Source organism: Hemiscyllium ocellatum, chromosome 25 (assembly GCF_020745735.1).
Source record: "Hemiscyllium ocellatum isolate sHemOce1 chromosome 25, sHemOce1.pat.X.cur, whole genome shotgun sequence".
In the NCBI taxonomy this organism is placed as follows: Eukaryota; Metazoa; Chordata; class Chondrichthyes; order Orectolobiformes; family Hemiscylliidae; genus Hemiscyllium; species Hemiscyllium ocellatum.
This window is the reverse complement of record NC_083425.1, coordinates 7,953,324-7,965,909: the sequence shown is the minus strand read 5'-3', so window position 1 is coordinate 7,965,909 and position 12,586 is coordinate 7,953,324. Positions and strand designations below refer to the sequence as shown.

Sequence of the window (12,586 nt, the reverse complement as noted above, 5' to 3'; positions counted from 1 at the left end):
GGGCAGTGGGTTTTATTCCTGGAGCAGTGCTTGGCCATATCAAAGCCAGGTCCCAGCTCTGATGCTCAGTCTGTGCTGATTTTAATGGACGTGCCAATGGGCCTCTGTGCCCCAAGGCTTGTGAGGAAATAAATGAGTTTGACAATTACGTGTTGTACCTTTCAGAAAGTTGAGACTGGACTTCAGTGGTGAAACGGATCTGGCTTCACACGTGAGAAACAGGAATGGGAGTAGGCCATTTGGCCCCTCGAGCCCGCTCCACCATTCAGTAGGAACATGGCTGATTTGACGTTCTTCATGTCCACTTCTCTGATCCAGTTGTGGCCCTGAGGCCTCGACACTGAAATGGTTAACACTACACACAGACACTGGCTTCCTGGTCAGTTCAGTACCTGTCACCCCATAACTTGCATCATCTTTAGACAAGGAAGAACTATAACAAAAACCCTGCAGGGGGACAATGAAATCAAAGCAAACACTTCTGACAGCCACTTTGTTTATTTTTTACACATTGTCAAACTACAATGAACATATAACAAACAATACCATGCAAAACAATTTGAGGAAAGCAAGTCTTTTAATATTTAATAGATGAAGTAAAACATTGCATTTTGATAATGTACCATAATCTACCAATTTCTAAGTGAATATTGAGTCCTGTGTTCTCATTTCCTTTCAGGCTCGCTGCAGTTCCTAATTAGAATTCAGTGCTAAAGAGAATAATATGACTGCTTATGATAAATGATGGGGGGATGACTTTTGCCATTGCAAATCAGAAATTTGAAATAACACCTTCGTGATGAGAAACTGTGATTTTTGTTTTTGGTTTATATGAACATATTGGGTTTCTCAAGTGATTTTCTTGTAATTTTACTCGCTCTGTAAACAATGAGAAACTTCAGTTAAAGTGAATTGAACTACTGATTATTTTTGGATTTAAAACGATGATGAAATAGCTTACCCTGCAGAACATATCGCGTTTTTGCAGTCAGAATGACTCCCTCTGTCATGACAGCCACTGTGCAATTCTAGCAGGAAACTCCCTCAAAAACTCCTGCTGAGCCTCACGTAGTTTTCTGCAATGTTACTAGGTCTGAAGGCTTTTATGAAATGTGTCAATGTTGAAGAATCCTGATACCAGTGCTGTTTGGAACGTTCATACCTTTTAACAAAAAAGTGAATTCGACATATGTGGATGTTTATTCACCAATATAATGTGAAGAGAGGAAACATGGCAGGCTTTTCTGTAGACATATGTTCCCATAATAAATTCTATGAAATGTCGCGTAAAACCTTCCAATCAGAAAACCCGTCACTTCAAGATGTTAGTGATTGCTCTAATTTACATACAATGCAAACTTTTGGGCATCCCAAATAACTCAGAGAGATTGATTTTTCTCTCCCTGTCAGTAAAACAGTTGACCAGGTCATTTGTACCTCCCATTTTAAGTGGTCTGTCTGAAATGCAGGACTATATTTACTTGTTGGAGGGTAATGATGTCATTGCTGTATTCTGCGAATCTACATACTCAACTAGAGTCACGTTTTAGTTTGACTTGTAGTGATGCTAATAAGGCAATGATATGAAATCTGCAGCCAGTCAATAGTGTACAATTGACTGTGTCAGGAGAATTAGTAGTTTAACCAGAGAAGCCAGTTGAATATAAACTGAGAGAGTTAAGCTCGAGCAGTTTATGAAAACATACAAAGCCATGTGATTGAATTGTCACCTTAAAACTCATGTTGATCAAATATATAATCTATAAGTTAATGTAAAAGCTTTTGTTTAAAGAACTCTTAAAAAAGTGTGTGGCAATTTGGTGTAAAGCAACTGAAAGCAGGGACTTAAGTGGCTGAAGCTTTATTTGGAGTATGGGGTAACAAATTACCTGGAAACATATCTTATTCAGCAGTACATATAATTTTAGACAACATAACCTGCATAATGTTCTGTACAGTGATGCAAGCGTTCTTTTTAACAGCTTCAAAACATACTTAAAGAGGCAGTCTCATTATCAATATTCCTTTCAATGTTTAGCCCTTTTTCAAAGAAGGTGAATAACTATTTTTACTTGGCTATCCATTTTACTGGTTTGGAGAAACAATAGTTTGAATTACAATAACTGGATAACATTTAATAAGAGATGCAGAAATGGGGTGCTCACTGGTTCTGGCAATCTAAGGGAGAAGATTTAATGTGACACATTACCATTATACTCCAGGTCTCATAAACCAAGGGACTTAAAAGTTTCTCCAAGTCATTCCTTCAATTCTATCTTCTTAATTTCATTCAAAAACAAACAAAAAAATCAGATTAATGTCAAAGTTAATTCCTTAATGTTTTGAGAGGGCTGCCTTTTGAAATAATTTTGAGATATTTGAAGATCAGACACTTGATCAACATTGAACCTTTTCTTCAATTTTAAGAGAATATATATTATACATCGATATTAGCATTTAATTTACAAGCATTTCCCCCTCCTAGCACCTTCCATTCAGTAAATATTTGTACTCAAGCTGACTAAGTAAACACAATTAGTAAAATGTTTGGTCCAAAAACTTATTGTAAATTGTGAAAGATATCACGTAGCAGTGTTTAATATGTGTTTTATATATTTTATTCACCTTTCTCATTCACTTAAAATTTTTGCATTCAGCATCAATTAATACTTGTTTTAAATATTGATGTTTCAGGTACCAGGGTATGGGTGTGTACATACACTTTCTATATCTTCAATAAATTGGCAGATTCAGGCATGTCACTTTGAATTATGCAATATGACAAAAGTAGAAATGAGTGTGACTATCAACCAGAACATCAAGCACTGAAGAATGATGCGACTTAAAAAGAACTTGCTATTTTCAATTGTAGTTTGTGTTTTTTTTTTAAAAAGGTGCACTTTCAACTTGGATATAGCAAACACTGTTTAGACCAAAAGCCAAACATACGTGCTTTCATAATGTTGTTGCATACAGCACCTATCAACAACATGCTATATTGTATTCCGACATGCATTTCTTAAAGGCAGAATAGTGAGTTACTAAATTACTGTTTCCAAAATCAAGGCAAACACGATCCTAACTGACTCCCATTTCATAAACTGAATGAAGGTGCGCACATGGACTTAAATGTGGCTTTTTTTAAGATTTAGCATTTACTGTTCAACCTTAAGAAAAATAAAGTAAGTTTGACCAAAATAGTTTTGTTTACTTGTAGTGATAAGTACAGGAGCTAAACAATACAACAAGTACTTTAATAGGTTTTGAATCTATTTTCTTAGAAAGGTTGCTTTCTAACAGTATAAGCAAATGCCTTCAGAAGAAAAAAATCCGTTCCTTAGATTAAAAACTGCAATAGGTCTTTTAAAAGTTTGAGAAAACTTTCAATCAGCATGTTAAAGGGAGACTGTCATGAGATGTGCCACACTGTTTTTCTCAAAATGTTGCTCAGGTAATTGAATGCTATTTTAGAGATGCAATAACATGGTTTCATTGCATGTTTTAATACAATGAAAGACAGTTTTGCCAAACGCTGTTGTATGAAGTCGTTGCTCCGATAATACATTGAAGATATGTCCTACCAAAATCAAAGCCAAAGCTCTGCTGCAAGATGAATGCTGCTATTCCTAAAAAAAACTCATCCTATATGATAAACTGTAACAAGGTATGAGCTAGACAATTATAGCACAGCATTCTTTGCAGTTTGATATAAAAGTAGCAGAACAATTCCTGCACTGATTGTTAGTTCTGTGCACTAAATTTAGTTTCTGTATTTTTGAACAGGAACATATTAAACTGAATGTGATTCACAGGAGAAAATGTATTACATCCTCTCAGTAGCTACTTGGAACAGTGATTTCTAGTACATGTTAAAATACCAACAGAATTTGATCGTTTGTTTTAATCCTCTGCTTCCCTTTTTAACTAATTCCCTGCAATACCTTCAGGTTCCTTGTTCCGCATTCGAAATGGAAATATCAATTTGATACATTAGTGCAAGTTACAGATAGAGAATGTCATGAGATACAAATTTGGATTTCCTCAAACACAGTTCATCCACAACATATTTTGGAGAAACAGTTGTTTTTGGTACTGAGACAGCTGACCATCTTTGATTATTGGGAAGACAAAATGAAAGAGCTGGTCCCTTGGCCAGGGCCACTTGTATATTGCAATTTGTATCTCAGCATTTAAAAAAAAACTTAGATCCAGCAGAGGAGAATGCTTCTTTAAAACCATCTTGTCTTTTAGTTATCAGAATAATTCACAATTATATTAGACTGATTTAAAGCTGGACGTTAAAATTGTCAATAAATCTCTTTAATGTGTATTAATTTTTTTTCTAAAAATCAAAAGTGCTTGTTCCTTAACTTTTTGGAACATTATTATCTTGTAAAGTTAATTGCTGATTTATTCTAGACAATTTAAACAAAGGCCTATTTGCTGTTGCTGCTTGTCCTCTTCATTCTGCGTTTCATACAACGTTGGTTAAACTGGGGTGGACAAATTCTCGGTTTACAAATGAGAATCCTTCAAACTCGGTCTGGTCAATGTTAGCTATAACTAGCTGGTCAGGTGGCGTTAACACTGGTTGTCCTCGTGTGAAGAACTTGTCAAAGTTTTCAGCACTTCGGCCGCACTGTCGAGAGAGGAGAAAAGGTCAGGATGATTATTGAAAGAACACAAATAATGTTTTGGTGGATGTTTTCACTGAATGATACCACATTCAGTGAACACGAAGAACTAGTTAGTGATATTTGAACTCGGGAAGGGCATAAAATTGACATTCTATTTCCGGAGTTCAGAAAGAGTAACTCCCAGCAGTCAAATTCAGAATTATCGTGCACAGACTATGTTTGCGAATTGTACTCCTGTGAGAATATTCCATGCTTCCTTGAGGTAATGTGAACACAGGTTCAGACAGAAATAAAGAATGCAAGTTTAAATGACCTCAGCATTGATAGTGGCCACAATCTGGATATGAAGTACAGAAATTATTTTTCGAGTTTCTGTCTTCCCCACAAACTGCCCTAGAGTTTGTTCAATTGGCTACAATGATCAAATGCGCAGACTGTTGGAAAGTAGCCATTTTTCCAGCAAGCCTGCAAGTTACAAGTATTAAACATTCTGCTGCATGATAAATTCTGCATTTCCCAATTGCTTGGAAATAAAAAATGTGCAGAATTTTTCCACTTTTCATGTATATGTAGTGGTAGGTGTCTGACAGTAGTGCCCACCCTCACCTCACCTCACCTGCAGGAGCACTCCCCTGTCCGGCTCAAACTTAGTCAGCTGGTGGGATCACTTCTAGACCCACCCAGTGATGGCCTACCCAGTGATGCCCCACACAGTGATGACCTACCCAGTGATGCCCCACCCAGTGATGACCGGCCCAGTGATGCCCCACCCAGTGATCACCTACCCAGTGATGACCTACCCAGTGATGCCCCACCCAGTGATGAACTGCCCAGTGAAGCCACACCAAGTGATGCCCCACGCAGTGATGACCTACCCAGTGATGCCCCACGCAGTGATGACCCACCCAATGATGCCCCATCCTGTGATGCCCCACCCAGTGATGACCTACACACTGATACCCCACACAGTGATGACACACCCAGTGATGCCCCACCCAGTGATGACCTAACCAGTGATGCCCACCCAGTGATGCCCCACCCTGTGATGAACTACCCAGTGATGCTCCACCCAGTGATGCTCCACCCAGTGATGCCCCACCCAGTGATGACACACCCAGTGATGTCCCACCCAGTGATGACCTACCCAGTGATGCCCCACCCAGTGATGATCTACCCAGTGATGCCCCACCCAGTGATGATCTACCCAGTGATGCCCCACAAAGGGATGACCTATCCAATGATGCCCCACCCAGTGATGATCTACCCAGTGATGCCCCACGCAGTGATGACCTACCTATTGATGACCTACCCAGTGAGGCCCCACCAGGTGATGACCTACCCAATGGTGACCTACCCCGTGATGAGCTATCCAGTGATGACTGACCCAGTGATGACCTACCCAGTGATGCCCCACCCAGTGATGACACACCCAGTGATGACCTACCTATTGATGACCTACCCATTGAGGCCCCACATAATGATGACCTCCCCAGTGATGACCGACCCAGTGATGCCCCACCCAGTGATGACACACCCAATGATGACCTACCCATTGAGGCCCCACATAATGATGACCTCCCCAGTGATGACCGACCCAGTGATGCCCCACCAGGTGATGACCTACCTAATGATGCCCTACCCAGTGATGCCCCACCTAGTGATGACCTACCCAGTGATGCCCCATCCAGTGATGACATACCCAGTGATGCCCCACCCAGTGATGAACCACCCAGTGATGACCTACCCAGTGATGACCTACCTAGTGATGCTCAACACAGTGATGACCTACCTATTGATGACCTACCCAGTGAGGCCCCACATAATGATGCCCCATCCAGTGATGACATACCCAGTGATGTAGGTAAGTCATTGGGTAGGTCATCACTGAGTGGTTCATCACTGGGTGGGTCATCACTGGGTAGGTCATCACTGGGTGGGACCTCACTGGGTAGGTCATTATTGGGTAGGTCATCACTGGGTGGGGCATCACTGGGTAGGTCATCCCGGGGAGGTCATCACTGAGTGGTTCATCACTGGGTGGGTCATCTACCCAGTGATGTTCAACACAGTGATGACCTACCTATTGATGACCTACCCAGTGAGGCCCCACATAATGATGACCTACCCAGTGATGACCGACCCAGTGATGCCCCACCAGGTGATGACCTACCCAGTGATGCCCCACCCAGTGACGACACACCCAGTGATGCCCCACCCAGTGATGACCTACCCAGTGATGACCCACCCAGTGATGAACCACTCAGTGATGACCTCCCCGGGATGACCTACCCAGTGATGCCCTACACTGTGATGCCCCACCCAGTGATGACCTACCCAATAACGACCTACCCAGTGAGGTCCCACCCAGTGATGACCTACCCAATGATGCCCCAGCCAGTGATGCCCCACCCAGTGATGACACACCCAGTGATGCCCCATCCAGTGAGGACATACCCGGTGATGCCCCACCCAGTGAATAACCACCCAGTGATGACCTACCCAGTGATGCCCCACCCAGTGAATAACCACCCAGTGATGCCCCACCCAGTGATGACTCACCCAGTGATGACCCACCCAGTGATGCCCCAGCCAGTGATGACCTACCCAGTGATGACCTACCCAATGATGCCCCACCCAGCGATGACCTACCCAGTGATGACCCACCTAATGGTGCCCCATCCAGTGATGCCTCACCCAGTGATGCCCCAACCAGTGATGAACCACCCAGTGATGACCTACCCAGTGAGGGCCCAGCCAGTGATGACCTACCCAATGATGCCCCACCCAGTGAGGAACTACCAAGTGGTGTTCCACCCAGTGATGACCTACCCAGTGATGACCTACCCACTGATGCCCCACACAGTGATGATCTACCCAGTGATGACCTACCCACTGATGCCCCACACAGTGATGATCTACCCAGGGAGGCCCCACATAATGATGACCTACCCAGTGATGACCTATCCAGTGATGCCCTACACTGTGATGCCCCACCCAGTGATGACACACTCAGTGATGCCCCACCCAGTGATGAAGTACCCAGTGATGACCTACCCAGTGGTGCCCCACCCAGTGATGACCTACCCAAGGGTGCCCCACCCAGTGATGACCTACCCAGTGATGCCTCAGACAGTGATGACCTACCCAGTGAGGCCCACATAATGATGACGTACCCAGTGATGACATACCCAGTGATGCCGCACCCAGTGATGACCTACCCAATGGTGTCCTACCCAGTGATTAGCCATCCAGTGATGCCCCACCCAGTGATGACCTACCCATTGATGCCCCAGCCAGTGATGACCTACCCAATGGTGCCCCATCCAGTGATGCCCCACCCAGTGATGCCGCACACAGTGATGACCTACCCATTGATGCCCCACCCAGTGATGACCCACCCAGTAATGATCTACCCAGTGATGCCCCACCCAGTGATGACCCACCCAGTAATGATCTACCCAGTGATGCCCCACCCAGTAATGATCTACCCAGTGATGCCCCACCCAGTGATGAACTACGCAGTGACGACCTACTCAGTGATGCCCCACCCAGTGATGCCACACCCAGTGATGACCTACCCAATGATGACCTACCCAGTAAGGCCCCACCCAGTGTTGACCTACCCAATGATGACCTACGCAGTAAGGCCCCACCCAGTGATGACCTACCCAATGATGACCTACCCAGTGAGGCCCCACCCAGTGATGACCTACCCAATGATGCCCCACCCAGTGATGCCACACCCAGTGATGACCTACCCAGTGATGACATACCCAGTGATGACCCACACAGTTGCGAACCACTCAGTGATGACCCACCCAGTGATGCCCCACCCAGTGATGAATTACCCAGTGATGACCTACCCAGTGAGGGCCCAGCCAGTGAGGAACTACCAAGTGGTGTTCCACCCAGTGATGACCTACCCAGTGATGACCTACCCACTGATGCCCCACACAGTGATGATCTACCCAGTGATGACCTACCCACTGATGCCCCACACAGTGATGATCTACCCAGGGAGGCCCCACATAATGATGACCTACCCAGTGATGACATACCCAGTGATGACCCACACAGTTGCGAACCACTCAGTGATGACCTACCCAGTGATGCCCCAGCCAGTGATGACCTACCCAGTGATGACCTACCCAATGATGCCCCACCTAGTGATGACCCACCCAATGGTGCCCCACCCAGCGATGACGTACCCAGTGATGCCCCACCCAGTGATGACCCACCCAATGGTGCCCCATCCAGTGATGCCGCACCCAGTGATGAACTACCCAGTGATGACCTACACACTGATACCCCACCTAGTGATGACCTACCCACTGATGCCCCACACAGTGATGATCTACCCAGTGATGACCTACCCACTGATGCCCCACACAGTGATGATCTACCCAGGGAGGCCCCACATAATGATGACCTACCCAGTGATGACCTATCCAGTGATGCCCTATACTGTGATGCCCCACCCAGTGATGACACACTCAGTGATGCCCCACCCAGTGATGAAGTACCCAGTGATGACCTACCCAGTGGTGCCCCACCCAGTGATGACCTACCCAAGGGTGCCCCACCCAGTGACGACCTACCCAGTGATGCCTCAGACAGTGATGACCTACCCAGTGAGGCCCACATAATGATGACGTACCCAGTGATGCCGCACCCAGTGATGACCTACCCAATGGTGTCCTACCCAGTGAATAGCCATCCAGTGATGCCCCACCCAGTGATGACCTACCCATTGATGCCCCAGCCAGTGATGACCTACCCAATGGTGCCCCATCCAGTGATGCCCCACCCAGTGATGCCGCACACAGTGATGACCTACCCATTGATGCCCCACCCAGTGATGACCCACCCAGTAATGATCTACCCAGTTATGCCCCACCCAGTGATGACCCACCCAGTAATGATCTACCCAGTGATGCCCCACCCAGTAATGATCTACCCAGTGATGCCCCACCCAGTGATGAACTACGCAGTGACGACCTACTCAGTGATGCCCCACCCAGTGATGCCACACCCAGTGATGACCTACCCAATGATGACCTACCCAGTAAGGCCCCACCCAGTGTTGACCTACCCAATGATGACCTACGCAGTAAGGCCCCACCCAGTGATGACCTACCCAATGATGACCTACCCAGTGAGGCCCCACCCAGTGATGACCTACCCAATGATGCCACACCCAGTGATGCCACACCCAGTGATGACCTACCCAGTGATGACATACCCAGTGATGACCCACACAGTTGCGAACCACTCAGTGATGACCTACCCAGTGATGCCCCAGCCAGTGATGACCTACCCAATGATGCTCCACCTAGTGATGACCCACCCAATGGTGCCCCACCCAGCGATGACGTACCCAGTGATGCCCCACCCAGTGATGACCCACCCAATGGTGCCCCATCCAGTGATGCCGCACCCAGTGATGAACTACCCAGTGATGACCTACACACTGATACCCCACCTAGTGATGACATACCCAGTGATGCCACACCCAGTGATGACCTACCCAATGATGACCTACCCAGTAAGGCCCCACCCAGTGAAGACCTACCCAGTGATGCCATACCCAGTGATGATCTACGCAGTGATGCCCCACCCAGTGATGAACTACCCAGTGATTACCTATTCAGTGATGACCCACCCAGTGATGAACTACCCAGTGATGCCCCACAGTGATGACCTTCCCAGTGATGCCCCACCCAGTGATGAATTACCCAGTGATGACCTACCCAATGATGCCCCACCTAGTGATGACCCACCCAATGGTGCCCCACCCAGCGATGACGTTCCCAGTGATGCCCCACCCAGTGATGACCCACCCAATGGTGCCCCATCCAGTGATGCCGCACCCAGTGATGAACTACCCAGTGATGACCTACACACTGATACCCCACCTAGTGATGACATACCCAGTGATGCCACACCCAGTGATGACCTACCCAATGATGACCTACCCAGTAAGGCCCCACCCAGTGAAGACCTACCCAGTGATGCCATACCCAGTGATGATCTACGCAGTGATGCCCCACCCAGTGATGAACTACCCAGTGATTACCTATTCAGTGATGACCCACCCAGTGATGAACTACCCAGTGATGCCCCACAGTGATGACCTTCCCAGTGATGAATTACTCAGTGATGACCTACCCAGTGATGCCCCACCCAGTGATGACCTACCCAATGGTGTCCTACCCAGTGATGACCTACCCAGTGATGCCTCACCCAGTGTTGACCTACCCAATGGTGTCCTACCCAGTGATGACCTACCCAATGATGCCACACCCAGTGATGACCTACCCAGTGATGACCCACACAGTGACGAACCACTCAGTGATGACCTACCCAGTGATGACCTACCCAGTGATGCCCTACACTGTGATGCCCCACCCAGTGATGACCTACCCAATGATGCCCCACCCTGTGATGAACTACCCAGTGATGATCTACCCAGCGATGACCTACCCGGTGATGCCCCACCCAGTGATAACCTACCCACTGATGACCTACCCTGTGATGCCCCACCCAGTGATGACCTACCCACTGATGACCTACCCAGTGATGCCCCACCCAGTGATGACCCACACAGTGATGAACTACCCAGTGATGACCTACCCAGTGATGCCCCACCCAGTGATGACCTACCTAGTGATGCCCCACTCAGTGATGACCTACCCACTGATGACCTACTCTGTGATGCCCCACCCAGTGATGACCTACCCACTGATGACCTACCCAGTGATGCACCACCCAGTGATGACCCACACAGGGATGACCCACCCAGTGATGACCCACCCAGTGATGCCCCACCCAATATTGGTACATGTCAGTCAGGGGCTTGTTGCTGCTCAGCAACTTCAAAACCAAGGGCCGTGCTGCAGTGTGGGTGAGGAACTAATTATGTGTGCGTGCGCCAGTTGTGAGCATGTGCGCTCCCATCTGTGAGCATGTGTGTGTGTGCTCCTGTCTATGAGCGTGCGTGTGTGCTGGTCTGTGAGTGAGTGTGTGTGTGTGCGTGCTCCTGTCTATGGGCGTGTGTGTGTGCCCGTCTGTGTGTGTGTGTGTGTGTGTGTGTATATGTTTTTGAGCGTGTGTACATGCCTGTCAGTGTGTGTGTGTGTGTGTGTGTGTGTGTGTGCGCGTGCGCGCGCACGCACGCGCCTGTATGTAAACATAGAATATAGACCATAGAAAAGTACACAGAACAGGCCCTTTGACCCATGTGCTGAGGATTAATCCTAATATAAAATAAAATAACCTAACCTACTCACCCCTCAATTTACTGCTGTCCATGTGCATGTCCAGCAGTCGCTTAAATGTCCCTAATGACTCTGCTTCCACCACCACAGCTGGCAACGCATTCCATGCATCCACAACTCTCTGCATAAAGAACCTACCTCTGACGTCTCCTCTATACCTTCTTCCTAATATCTTAAAATATGCCAGTCAATCCTGTACTGGGGAAAAGTCTCTGGCTATTGACTCTATCCATGCCTCTCATACCTTGTATATTTCGATCAGGTCACCTCTCTTTCTCCTTCTCCCCAGTGAGAAAAGTCCAAGCTCAGTCAATCTTTCTTCATAAGGCAAGCCTTCCACTCCAGGCAGCATCCTGGTAAACCTTCTTTGCACCCTCTTCAAAGCCTCTGTATCTTGCCTACAGTAAGGCAACCAGAACTGGACACAATATTCCAAGTGTTGTCTCACCAGGGAGAGCTATAGCAATACCTCGCAGCTCTTAAACTCGATCCTCTGTTAATGAAAGCCAAAATACCGTATGCTTTCTTAATAACCCTATCCGCTTGGATGGCAACTTTGAGGGATCTATGTACTTGAATACCAAGACCCCGTTGTTCCTCCACACTGCCAAGAATCCTGTGTTTAATCCTATATACAGCATTCAAGTTTGACTTTTCAAAATGCATCATTTC

The 12,586-nt window shown here is 46.7% G+C and overlaps 1 protein-coding gene across 2 annotated transcripts in view; it reads right to left on the bottom strand.

Annotated features, from left to right (window-relative positions):
• Positions 1–491: 491 nt before the first annotated feature.
• The window catches only part of LOC132827915 (protein kinase C alpha type), a 404,683-nt gene continuing 392,588 nt past the window's right edge, over positions 492–12,586 (bottom strand). For both annotated transcript variants that reach the window (XM_060844727.1, XM_060844728.1), the window contains one exon: positions 492–4,639. In XM_060844727.1, coding sequence (XP_060700710.1) covers positions 4,475–4,639 — 165 coding nt within the window. In that variant the 3' untranslated portion in view covers positions 492–4,474. The remainder of the gene's footprint in view (positions 4,640–12,586) is intronic.